General features: G+C 44.4%; 1 protein-coding gene across 1 annotated transcript in view; it reads left to right on the top strand.

Moving 5' to 3' along the window:
* The window catches only part of sorbs1 (sorbin and SH3 domain containing 1), a 66,281-nt gene that overhangs the window by 11,808 nt on the left and 40,140 nt on the right, over positions 1-14,333 (top strand). Inside the window, exon 6 of the mRNA XM_080526660.1 lies at positions 13,217-13,383. Coding sequence (XP_080382786.1) covers positions 13,217-13,383 — 167 coding nt within the window. The remainder of the gene's footprint in view (positions 1-13,216; positions 13,384-14,333) is intronic.

Genomic DNA, 14,333 nt, shown 5'->3' with positions numbered 1-14,333 from the left:
AAATAAATGTGGAAATCTAGCCCATACGGACGCTACGGCTGACAGCCCTCCAGTACGAAGCCAGATCTCTGTGGCCCTGCATGTACTGTCCTTTCAGCCTCAGTAGACGGGCCTCCAACTCCCTCCACTTCCGTCTCCTTGTTGGGGGAGCGTGGCCTCTGTCTGCCATCCCCAGTTTACCCTCTGCAAGCGTTTGCTGATCCTTCAGGTGCCGAAGGAATTTCCAAAGTGAAGGATGGCGCACTTGGACAGCATCGTTCAGAGTACGATGATAAGCTAGAACAAAAATACAGAATTATAACTTATTAGCCTATTAATGGCCTATTAATGTGCAAACTGGTTCTACATCTGCAGGCTGATCTACTAACGGTGTGCAGTGAGGATTGTTGATCTTTCCAATGTAGAAGATAGCGGGCCTTATTTGAAGTATATCTCAACTTCCCCTGTGTGTGAACTTCAATTAGTATTCGTTATTTGGGATCTTAGTAAATCAGGCCCTAAATGTTATTAGTTTGGCATGAACATTTTGACATTGAACATTTTCCCCTCTGTGTCTCCTCCTTTCACAATTTTAAATCCTTTCTTAATCCTTTCTCAATCACGGTGCCCGCCCATGATTGGACTGATGTTATGTCCATCATCATTAGCGCGCCTGTACGTGGCAACTCGTCCACCTGTTTAAAGAGCCCTCCTGTCCTCTGCTGTGTTTGATGTTTCGTTAATTTTTGTTTCGGCTCATAGTTAAACCTCGATATACGCACAGGCCCAGAGGTGATAGGATAAGAATGAATTAACCCATAATTAGCAGACAATATTATATTAACAATATAAAATAATTAACTTAATACTTCAGATTTAGTTATTAGATGAAATTATATTTTTTTTGTTCAGATCTGTCATTGTTACACTTACATTCAACATGATTATTGGTCCTTTGCTCCATGTTTCTCTCGAACACATTCCACATCGCTGGTGGGAAGGCCGCTCCAGGATGGACATATGTGTTACGAACATACGCAAGGAAGTCTTGTAACTCAGGGTGGTTCATCAGGGCACGCCTGGTGTTTCTGTGGTGGAGGAGAAGATCAAAATTGATCTGGACCAGAGGCAGAGGCAGGTGTCCTAAGGCCATCACCTTGAGATGAGATGAGATGAGATGAGATGAGAGATGAGATAACGTTTATTGCCATTTATGCATACACATTAAGCATACACATATAGGAATTTGATTTGGCGTTACAGTAAGAGCATTTCTAAATGCAATGCAAACAAAACAACACAGGACAGACAGCAGTGCAGACAGAACACAACAAACCTTGCGGATGACTGCTGCCAGTGGATGGTCATGACGGAATGGACCAGCCAATCCAAGTGCCTGTACCCTCTTCCACAAGGCTTGGTTGAAATGGAAGTAGCATCCTCCGATTCTGGCTTGTGGCAACTCCGTTTCAAGAGCAGTTTTCAGCGCTTGCTCAAAGTCACAGATGACTTTACGCGGACGCCAAAGGTGGTGGGTGATTCTCCTGAGTGACGTTTTGACACACTGGAACACTTGTCGGTAGTGTCCAATTGTACGTTGCTCCATGAGGACATGTACAAGGGGGACAACGAAGCCATGAATGTCCCCGAGTATAGTAAATACTTGGTTGTATGGGCGTGGGCACGACTTGAATGTAGCATCCATGTATAATGTCCTGCAGTGTCGCAGCTGTCTCAGGTTGTCCTCTGTGGAAAACACTGCTATGCCCCACTCACTGTCTTGGTGCAGGAGGAAATGGTCTCTGCTCCATGTCTCAGCCCATTGACCGTCGATCCTTACATCATCAACGGTAGCTGGGACGGGAGGGATTACTGCAGCTCTGGCTCTGGCCATAACAGACCTAACTGAGGAGAATCTTTGAGGAGGTTGCCCGCGACCTCCACGCTGGATGGGACGGCCCCGCTGTAGACCTACGCACTCAGCATCGTAAATGCGCTTGATTGGTACTGTGGGTTCTCTCACCACCTCTCCAGTAATCACTTGGCGAAATTGCGCATTGTTCACCATTTGTGTATCGGGGGCATGCACATGTTCGCGGACCTCGCGAACTTCTATGTTGGGATTGACCCCCTCTACATCAAAGATGTTTGTAACCAGAACTGTCCGGCAGTCTTCTCTCCAACACCGCCACCGAATATTCTGTAAATTTGTGCGGTGTTTCTGGTACCTAAAGTTATCCAGAACTAATATTTTCCCCCCTCGGTCTCCAGTAATTATTTGAGCCATTGTCACTACGCATGTGTTCCGAACATACCGGTATTTGAGGAAGTCTTGTAACTCAAGCTCAATTACAATTGACCTTAAAACAATTGATAGGGGGTGTTACGCCCTCTGGTGACTCGGAGAAGAAGGGCGCAACAGAGACACACTAAATATCAGAGTGCAACATTGTCCCCTGACACATACAAGTATATTATATCAATGTGTGTCTATGCAGTATCAATAGCATCTAATTTAGATTTTTTATTTTAGTTGTTTATCTAAAGAAAATAATATTTTAAAATAATGAATTATCTAAAACAATACATTAAAAACAATCTAAATGATATGCTACATTTAGCATATCATGCTACAATGATATGTACATTTCAAGCCTGCAAACTGCGACACTTTAAATGAATGTGCAATAACACTATGTGCAATATGACAACCCTAGGGTACATAAGGTTGCCGAGAATAGGAAATGTTAGAATAGGTATAGCATAGCATAGAGTACAGCACAGTGTTTTATTTGTACAGTATAGTATAGTGGATAGTGTACATAGCCTTTATTTATGTAAACCAGTACTATATCAATGACAATAAAGACCATTCATTGATTCATTCATTCATATTATCAATAGCATACCCCTTTTATAATTAGCATACTGAATTTCATTCTCAGATTTGATATAAAGACTATCAGAGTTGGGTCATTTGTGAAGACATTAATGTGTGAATAGAGCAGATTAATGTCTGAATAGAGCAGATTAATGTATGAATAGAGCAGATTAATGTCTGAATAGAGCAGATTAATGTCTGAATAGAGCAGATTAATGTATGAATAGAGCAGATTAATGTGTGAATAGAGCAGATTAATGTGTGAATAGAGCAGATTAATGTCTGAATAGAGCAGATTAATGTATGAATAGAGCAGATTAATGTCTGAATAGAGCAGATTAATGTCTGAATAGAGCAGATTAATGTCTGAATAGTGTCGTGTTTCGTAATGTAAACGCGTGAGACAACTGTTAACTATATATCACGTACTTTATTAACCATCCAGTTCCACCATTCATTCCACTCTGCCCGCTTTCCCACTGTGCATGCTCTCCCCTCTATCCCCAACTCATTCCCATTGGTCTACAGCATAAGCGTCACACCATATATTTATTATCCTTATGTTCTAACTAACATAACACCACAAATAGAGCAGATTAATGTCTGAATAGAGCAGATTAATGTCTGAATAGAGCAGATTAATATATGAATAGAGCAGATTATTGTTTGTCCATCAACGTCGAATTCTGACGTCTGCCGTGTGAGACCAGGGGCCTCATTCATAAAGAAATACTTGAACGTCATCTTTGACTTTCACGTAAGCACATTTTTCTAAACGGACGTGAGCATTATTTATAAAACGGGCTGAGATGGTTTAAAGTTGCGTACGTGCTTCCTTCTATAAATACCAAACATACTTGGAATTGAACGCAGGTGAATGAGGTTTGTATTAACGCCCTGTGATAGAGGCTCAATTATAGCGGCTGAATGAAGCCAAGTGCTATAATATAATATAATACAGACAGACAATACTGACAATATTATATACTGTCTGTATTATATTATATTATAGCTTCATTCAGCCGCTATTTGAGCCGCTATCACAGGGCGTTAATACTATATTATATAGGCGTGCGTCTGGAAGGGGAGAGGGCAGTAATACCACGTTCATTGATAAAAATGACATAAGGGATGGAAAGGGGGGATGGCAGTTTTAGAAGGGGGATGATTTGGACTGTTTTTATTTCAGGGGGGATGCCATTCCCCCTCATCCCGACTCAACTCGAAATCCAGTATCATTTAGCGCGTGGCCGGGCAAGGCATAGGCATGTTGAAGAGAGATAGACAGCTCCGTAGGGATATAAAGAAAGACTGAAATACAATCATAAACATTAGTTCCCTTTCAATCTTGAATTAAACTCATTTTCTCGGCTGATAACAACATCGTTAATTTTATTACGAGCCACTTGCATGAATTACAATAGGCAACGTTTTTCCAGTGCAGCTCACATGCCTGTAATAACTCCGCATAACCAGTAGGTAATGTACGTAAGCAAGTTGAATACTCGACGTCGAGCTACGATCGTTTCCACGATCAAATTGACTCACGTTGACATTTTATAAATCACTACGTTGACGTGGTTTTCTACGTACGACACGGGTAAGATCAACATTTGATCTAAGCACCCGTTATGAATGAGGCCCCAGGCTGATTAGAGTTAGTAGATTTGTGACAGCCCCCCAGTGTGTCTGAATTGGAGTCCTAGTATACTGTACTTCCAAATGGTTTAGCATGGGGGGTCAGGTTCAGTACTAGATTTGGGCCGAGGTCCAATAGTGTCCTACCTACAAAAGGTTTTGTACATATAATCATTTTGTTCATATAATAATGTTGTACACATAGTAATCCACAGTATGATTATGTATTTGTGTATGTTGTTTAAAAAAAAAAAAAAAAAACCTAACAGTATAATTATGTATTTGTGTATGTTGTAAAAAAAAAAAAAAAAAAAAAAAAAAAATGCAGTACTACATAACGACACCTGGGGTCGCTTGACACAACGGCAGGCGGGGAATATACGGAAGCGGGGAACATAGAACCCTTTTTCGGAAGCGGGGAACATAGAACCCTTTTTCGGAAGTTTTCGGAAGAGGGGAACATAGAACCCTTTTTTTTTTTTTTGCTAAGAAACAGGGGAACATAGGACCCGGGGAACATAGGACCCGGGGAACATAGGGATGACCCCCATATGGGAACTGAATTGGAACATACAACATAGCCAGTACTGTAGGGCTGTCCCAAACGACTATTTTTCTAACGATTAATCTAGCGATTATTTTTTCGATTAGTCTAACGACTAATTTATCGGTTAGTCTAACGATATTTTTTTTTACTGTTCGAAAAAAAAAGGGGAAAAAAAACGTAGCATGTGTAGGCCCCTTAATTTCCACCTCACTGCTATGTTTAGCCAACTTGAATGCCAACATGGCCATTTAGAAGTCTGTCCATCACCACAACACATAGCTAGCTAGTAGCTACATAGCTAGCTAACGTTACTCTCGCTGCTATGTTATGATTAGCTAAATTGATGCTAACGTAGCATGCGAGCTACGAGCTAGATAACGTACAGTAGGTGCGAGCACCACAATGACAATAGGCTACCGTAGCTAGCCAGCTACATAGCTAACGTTACTAACACCAGAAGACAAGACATACAAACTGTGGTGAGCTACATTGCTTGTGTAACATTAGCTAGTAGCTATCAATTTTTCACTCATACACGGCCGGAAAAGTGAACCGAAATACAATGGTGACTTACGGTGCTATCAGCTAGCTAGCTAGCTAACAGCTACGGCTGTCTTCACAAAGAGCTCCAGGATGCTTTCGCTTGAGGTGCTCGTTCATTGCAGACGTACTGCTGTGATAGGCCATTTCATTTTTGCACAGTTTACAGACCACCACATTGTTTTCTTTTTTTGTAAAGTACTCCCACACTTTGGACGATCGTGGGCGAAGTCTTTTAGCTGCCGGCTCTGCCTCCATGTTTGCACTGGTCGCAGCCATTTTGTTTATTTACGACGCACCGACGCACATTACGCAAGTCGACGTATTGACGTAGTCGATTACGTTGACGACGTCGACGAATCGTAACAGCCCTACAGTACTGTAAATCATTCATTCACATCCAGACGTTCCTGTCTGTCTGGCCACATATTTTCATCGACATCACAGCGAATATCATCCCTGGCAATGCAGCGAGGAAAGTATCTCCTTGAGTGGCGAATCCACCCTCTGCAGGACTGTGCTGTGATGTCATCACATGCTGCATCCATGGCCGCTAGCAAGGCCATTTGGGTATGTGGATGCCGGTCATATACCTTCCACCTCCAGGCAGAGAAAAACTCCTCTATTGGATTCAGGAATGAGGAGTAGGGAGGGAGATATTCTGAGTGGTGAAAACGTACATTATCCCATACAACAACATACTTGTTCAGATGGTCTCCATTTAGACCCCTCTCATTCTCAGGGATTATGTCCCTGTAAAGAATGTCTAAAAAAGTCAGCAGATGTTGTGTGTTATATGGACCAAGACAGGGTATATGGGTGAGGATGCCGTTTTCTGAGATGGCTGCACACATTGTAATATTCCCTCCTCGTTGGCCTGGGACATCAATGGTTGCTCTCTGTCCAATGCGATTTCTTCCACGCCTTCTACCTTTTGCCAGATTGACGCCTCATCAACGTAGATGAAAGCACAGGTGGGTATACCTGCTGGGCATTGCTGCCTGTCGCACCTCCGACGGTGCCAGTGGGCTGACTGCAGGGTCGTCAGCCGGGAGCCACCCTTCACTGATGTTTCGCTCCTTTAATCCCGGAACATCTCAAGGTGGTGGAGCAGTGACAGGGACATCTCCCTGTCACTCCCTGCAGCCAGCTCTAGGATCCTCCTTTCCCCCACGCCTTGTCCTTTCTTCTGAGCCAGAGCCAGAAGCCCCCTTGTTCAGCCTCCTCCGCCAGGTCTTTGAGCGCCTTTCTCAGCTTGGATCCTGTGATCCCCAGCGACCTCAGGAGCCGCTGTGTAGATGTTCCTGTATAGCCTCTGCACCCAACTTCCACAGGATAGGTGACTGCCCTCCACCCTGCTTGCGAGCACGCAGCTGCCAAGTCTGTGTACTTTTCCTTCTTTCTCTCGAAGGCAGCCTCTATCCCCTCTTCCCATGGAACGGTCAGCTCCGCCATGATGACTGTCCTCATCGGGGTAGACCAGAGTACGACATCTGGCCGAAGGGAGGTTGATGTGATCTCGTGTGGGAACTTCAGCTGTCGATCGAGGTCAGCTCTCATGTTCCACTCTCCTCCAGGAGACAGGAGGGACCACTGCTTCGTGCTGCTGCCCTGACTTTCTCCCCCTTGCCGGACAAACTGGATCCGCTGCTGTGATGTGACTGGGCTGCTCTTGTTTGATTCCAGTCTGCGTGCTTCCAGAATTTCCGCTAGTTTGCGCAGCACCCGGTCGTGCCGCCATCTGTACCGACCCTGCGTCAGTCCCGCCTTGCATCCAGAGAGGATGTGTCGCAAGTTTGGGTTGTTGGCGTTGCAGAGTTGGCAGGTCTCCTCTGTGCCGTACCAGAGGTGCAGGTTCCGGGAACTGGGAAGGGTGTCGTAGGTGGCCCTGATCGAGAAGCTCAGCCTTGCTTGGGGCAGCCTCCACATATCCTTCCATGTGATGGCTCTGTTGATCACAGCCTCCCACGTTGTCCACCTTCCTTGCTGTTGTTGGCCCACGGCTCTGATTTTGTAGCACTCCTCTTCGATCTTTACGACTTCGGAGATCACTAGATCTTTCCTTTCCTTCCTCGTTGCCTTGGACCACATCTTGGGTGCTGATCCCCATCCAAAACCAGTCCTGCCTGGCTGCAGCACCCCGACGATCTCCTGGTGTTTCAAGCGATTGATGGCCTGGTCAACTGCCTGCGTGGCATCCCACTTGCGTCCTGTGCGAACCTGGGCCTTGCTGTGTTGGACAGGGTCGGGTGAGTCTCTCAGCTCGAACACGAGTCTCACCTTCTCCTGTTTATAGCCCAGGCTGATGGATTTCAGTGGGAGCTTCAGTGTGGTTCTTCCAAACAGCGCTGTATTAGAGAGGCAGCGGGGAAGGCCCAGCCACTTGCGGATGTAGTTGTTGGCTTTTGCGTCCAACTTTAGCACTGTTGTTAAAGTGATGTCACACAACTTCAGGGGCCACATGAGACGTTGGTATAAGGTGAACTGGTAACACCACACCTTGAATTTCCCTGGCAGTAGGCTTTGGTCGATCTTCTTCAGGCCGTCCAAGAGCTGGGAAGTGACAGAAGAAGCCATGTGCTTGTCAGAAAGGTCAGCCGTGTAAAGCCTTCCGAGGCTTCGCACAGGATGGTCCACTAGCAGTGGGATCTTCTCACCATCCACTGAGAAAGAGATGTTGTCATTCCGGACTCCTTTCCTGATTGAGAGACTGCGGGACTTAGTTGGTTTTATCCTCATCCGGGTCCATGTTAGGAGCTCCTCAAACCTCTTCAGAAGTCTCGCTGTGCACGCTGCTGTCTGAAGGAGTGTGGTGACATCATCCATATACAGTAGCTCCGTAGGGCTGGGAGTCGCAGACCTGACTGGGATCTGACTCCTCGGACCATCTGTCTTCCGCCAATTAGGATGATCTCAAACGCTGCTGTGAAAAGGATGGGGGAGATCGAACAACCCATCGCTATCCGTTTCTCCAGCCGGTGCCAACACGTTGAGAACTCCTGGGTTGTGTAGCATACATGGAAGTTGTTAAAGTAGGTTGCTACTAGGCTCTGGATGCACGGTGGTATGTGGAAGAATTTGAGGGCAAAGTGGATGAGCTGGTGGGGAACAGACCCATATGCATTTGCAAGGTCCAGCCAAACGACGTGCAGGTCTGATTTGCTCCGCTTTGCTGTCTGGATCTGTTCCCAGATCATAGCCGAGTGCTCCACGCAGCCAGGAAATCCTGCCTTCTGACAGCTGGTGTCAATGTAATTGTTTGCCAGGAGGTAGCTGGTCATGCGCTTTGCCATCACTGAGAAGAAAATCTTCTCCTCCACATTCAATAAGGCTATGCCTCTGAATTGGCTGATGTTATGGGAGTCTTTCTCTTTCGGGATGAAGGTAGTGACTGCTCTGCTCCATGCTGAAGGGATGGATTCTGTTTTCCAGGCAATGCCCATTAGTCTCCACAAAAGCTTCAGGGTCATTGGGCAGTTCTTGTATACCCTATAGGAGACGCCATTTGGTCCGGGTGCAGATGCAGCTCTCGCATGCTCCACCACCTGCTTAACTTCAGACCATCTGGGGGGAGTGGTGTCAAACTGAGAAGAGGGCTCGGGTGGGAGCGGTACGTGCCCTGGGGAACTAAGGGGACTCTCCTTTTGGCTGTCACTGAGCTGGTCCTTGATGTGTTCCTCCAGCTCCTGCTCGGTGGTCTGCAGCTTCCCCGAGTTCTTCTCCTCAAGCAAACCCCGGGCGTACTTGAACGGGTCCCAGAAGAAGTTCGTCCTTGCCTTTTCATTGTTGCTTCTACGTTTCCTGATCCTTTCAGCTCGCCTCAGGTAGGTGAGTCTGGTTCTGATCTGACTCCAGAGGTTCTGCAAGCCCTCCTTCTCCTCTTCCTCAGCTCTCCTCCATGCCTTCCGCAAACGTCGCCGCTCCTTTACCAGCTGGATTTCTCTCTCCCGTCTCCCGCTCTGCGTAGGAACGGTCCTCCTCTGAGGCATCTCTCCAAATCTTCCCTTGCCTTCCTCATAGATGATATGGCCGAAGATGTTCAGCTTGGACGTTGTGCTGCCTCTTAGACTGTTCTGGAGGGTGGTATGTAAGCTTTCGTCGAAGCTTCTCCATGAATCCTTGTCGTTGGCCTTTGGCCACGTGATCTTGGGTTTCCGGTCCGGCTTCTCTGGGGTTTCTTTGGTGGATTCTCTACCTGACGTTCTGCTCTGATGCTCCTGTTGTGGGTCGTGCAGATGTGGTTGCAAATCCTGCTGGGGAAGCTGTTCTTGCTCTCTCTCACCGGATGCAATGGTGGGATCAGTAGCACTGTGGTGCTCAACCTGGCTCTGATTCCTCCTTGTCTGACCTGCTGGCGCAGTGCAAGCTTGCATCTGGTAGCTGCCGCCGCATTTTGTCCTCCCCTGGTGGATCCGCAGGCCCAAGTAGGTTGTTACTTTGGACCACCCACAGCTGCATTCTCTCAGGATCCTTTGATCGTTGCCGTTCCAGTCGTTACCGTGTTATCTGTCCTGATTGGTCCATCTTCCATCCCGCCTCTCGGTGGACCCCCGGGTTGTTTTTTCCTTATTCTGCTTGTAGTTAGTTTGGGGAGTCCCTGTAGCAAGGCTACAAGGACGTGTTTAAAGGGTAACTAGCCCCGCCACCCCCGGTGCAGTCTTTCCTGCCGCCAGCCAGACTTCCCTGGCAGCCCACCAGTCTTTCCTGGATGCCAACTGCTCTTTTCTCAGTAGTCACTGGCAAGCCAGATTAGATAGATGAAAGCACAGGTGGGTATACCTGCTGGGCATTGCTGCCTGTCGCACCTCTGAGCCAGAGCCAGAAGCTCCCTTGTTCAGCCTCCTCCGCCAGGTCTTTGAGCGCCTTTCTCAGCTTGGATCCTGTGATCCCCAGCGACCTCAGGAGCCGCTGTGTAGATGTTCCTGTATAGCCTCTGCACCCAACTTCCACAGGATAGGTGACTGCCCTCCACCCTGCTTGCGAGCACGCAGCTGCCAAGTCTGTGTACTTTTCCTTCTTTGAATGTGTGCAGCGGTTCCCTGGCCTCCAGCTCCAGTACACGCTTTATTCCAGAATAGAGAGAGAGAGAAAAAAACTATAAAAACTTTTCCTGTGTAACATAATGCATTTTGGACAACATATTGTACAGTATGAACTGTCAGGTAAGTGCACTGCATGGCACTACACAAAGTAACCAGTTTACAGCACTGGACATTAGAGTATGCATGGAACACATATGTTTTACCTGTACATACTGGTGACGGATCTCCTTCACTCTGTCGCTGTTCCGTTCAAATGGCACATTGTACAATTGTTTCATGCGCATTTAATTTCTCCTGAGCACTCTGTCAATTGTAGCAATTGAAACGGATTCAATATTCCCAAAGATATTGTCATCCTCTATAACAGTGCTTTGTATCTCTCTCAACCTTATGGCATTGTTTGCAATCACCATTGCACAAATGGCTTCCTCTTGTTGTGGAGTAAAAAGGGGCCCTTTTCCACCTCTGCGAGGTTGTCTTGCCTTGTCTTGTCTATGTGGTGCAGAGTAAAATGACAGTAATGTACAGTAAACATGAGATATACTGCTTTAACCCATATTACTGTAGTGTACAATAACAGTGCTTCCCACTTGTAAAATGCTGCAGTACAGTACCATACTGTAAATATGGCAAATATTTACTGTAACACTACTTTACACTACAATACAGTAAATCTGTGCTGCAGTAAAGCTGTAAGTCTAAATGTAGAATGTAAAAAGTGACAAGTTCTTGTCCCACTGTAAGCTTCATGTATGACACAATGACAGTAGTGCAGTGCAGATTGTTTAGTGCTGAATTACTGTCCAATATACACACCTGTTCTCCCGACAAAATGTTTGAATAATTGAATTTACAGTGGTTCTCCCAACATTTGGCTGCACCCTTCGACCTGCCTCAGCCATTGTGAGGCCGTGATTGACAACATGGTCCACAATTGTAGCCCTAATTTCATCAGGAATCTGCCTATGTACTTGGCCTCTTCTTCCTCTTCCCCTGTTTTGTCCCCTCCCCGCATCCTCGCCCCTCTTCCACGATGCTGACCTTCTATTTCTGTGTCACAGTATTGTCAAAATGGTCCTGCTCGGTTCATATATGCTTGCCAATTGAGGGTTCATGGGATTCAGCTCTGAGTGACTGTGGAGAAGTGGCTTATCATTGGTTACAATTACATGTAATGCTTCACACACTCCTCACATCAGTGAAAGCTGAGGTTCACCTGAGAGAAATTGTTTTTTCAGGAAAAAAATTGAAAGAAATGTGTAAAATTTGCTTGACAGATTTTGACAACTTGTTCAACATTTTTGTATGTAATGACTCAAGCAATGAAATGAGGACTATTAGTTTTTATAGGGAATGACTATTCAGCATCCAAAAGTATAGTTCATTTTGACTGACATGACATAAGAAAATGATAATGTTATAAAACAGCAGAGAATTGTATGACAGCAATTGATGCATGTCCAAAAGCATTTGCAATTTGTTGGAAGCAATGAGAAACTGCTACTATGATGTGCACAAATGACTAAATGTTGTGGAGGTTGAACTAACAGTTATGATAATTTTTATTCTGATCAGAGAAATGCACCAAAGCAATTGAGAAAAACTGTAACAATCCCCTTCCTGTTCCCTTATATCCCCAATATTCATTCATCCCAACCACCAGGGGGGAATGACCATAAGAAACAATCTAAATAACATAAAATAGGGAATATAGGCTTAGAAGCAAATATTATCATAATTAAATTAAAGCAATCAATATCATAAATCAATAATTCAAAATTCATATTAGCAGATTAACATAAATAACATGTAGGACTAAAATGGCTCCTACACCAGTATTGGTTGAATTTAATTGTATTTTGCTATATAATTAAGTGATCAGTCTATATTAGTAGACTAGAGATAGATCAGACTATACTATATCATAGTGATCAGTCTATATACCATGACCATTTATTGGCTTTGACTCAAAGTCAGAACATGCAGATTTAAGGCTCACCATTGATACAAGTTCTAACAGCATTATTAGACTCATAGGCATCGCGCCATGTCAGAGTTCGATTCATCCCGTTCCCAGACACTATGGCCCAATATGCTCGGAAGGGCTGTTGTATATGCTCGGAAGGGCTGTTGTAATGCATCAAACTTGGCCTTTGTTTACCCAAAACAAAGATGGGTAACATCTCCTGATGCGTTCTGTAGCCATCGGCTGTACCTTGCATCAATAACCTGTTTCTTGATACAGAGCTATGAAATGTGTTGCTCTGAGATATTGGATTTCATTTTAAGTAAAGGAGAGTACTCCATACTATGTCGGCTACATTTTTATTTGTAATGTTACTCAGAATTTGTTTACGGCTAAAACTAACTGTTCTTAGTGTTTCTGGTATGTTTATATTCATGCCATAATGTCATTATCTCAAGATCATGGTTTCCTATTGAATTGAACTGTATGTGAAATATTGGCATTTGGAGTAAACCGACCTCCATGTACAGTATGTGCTGTATTTACAAACTGCATTTAGTACTCCTCAGAAACCAACTCTGGTCTACTTCTTCAGTACGTCATTGACATGTTGTCTTTTTCAGACCCGACACCAGAGAGGGACAAACTGTCTGATCTAGGACCTGCAGCTGGGACTGAGAGAGAGCCGTCTAAAGCAGCTCAGAGCCAAGACATGGATGGGAAGCGGATGAGGCTGTCACTACAGTCCTCTGTCTTAGGCCCACTCAACCAGCCTATCGTACCAGTGCGGGTAAGACAGCAATAGATAGATAGATAGATAGATAGATAGATAGATAGATAGATAGATAGATAGATAGATAGATAGATAGATAGATAGATAGATAGATAGATAGATAGATAGATAGAAAGGTAGGTAGATAGGTAGGTAGATAGATAGATAGATAGATAGATAGAAAGGTAGGTAGATAGAAAGATAGATAGATAGAAAGATAGATAGATAGAAAGAAAGAAAGATAGATAGATAGATAGAAAGATAGGTAGATAGATTGATAGATAGATAGAAATATAGGTAGATAGATAGGTAGGTAGATAGATAGATAGATAGAAAGATAGATAGATAGAAAGATAGATAGATAGAAAGAAAGATAGATAGATAGATAGATAGATAGATAGATAGAAAGGTAGATAGATAGGTAGGTAGATAGATAGATAGAAAGATAGATAGATAGAAAGAAAGATAGATAGATAGATAGAAAGATAGGTAGATAGATAGATACGTAGATAGATAGATAGATAGATAGATTGATAGATAGATCTCTTTATTTAGTCAGGACAGTGCACATTAATGAACAGTCACTTATACAAAGTATGGTGACAGTAAATATGCTGGATTTAGCTGTGAGCTAATTTGCATCCGTAGTCCTCATGACATAAAACAGTGCTCATGACAATAGCTAAAAAAACAACAGCAACACAGCAAGTCACTGCATAAAGGAGAGGACAAACCTTTTGAGTGCACAGTGTTGTGAGCTGTGCCTAATGGGACACAACCATGAATGGCTTTGTTAAGCAATATATTATCTTTCACAGGAGATTGTGCATGTAGTCTTTACACTGTCCAGAGTACAGTGTTGAAATCAATATGCCACAAGGACACACAACTCTTTTAACTACCGGTATACATTTGGATCCCTGACCCTTTTTTGTTGTTGTTGTTAATTAAGCAATATCACACGAGAG

Source organism: Nansenia antarctica (genome assembly GCF_963989245.1).
Source record: "Nansenia antarctica genome assembly, chromosome: 1".
NCBI classification, from domain to species: Eukaryota; Metazoa; Chordata; class Actinopteri; order Argentiniformes; family Microstomatidae; genus Nansenia; species Nansenia antarctica.
The sequence above is the reverse complement of the archived record's forward strand: the minus strand, read 5'-3'. Positions and strand labels throughout refer to the sequence as shown.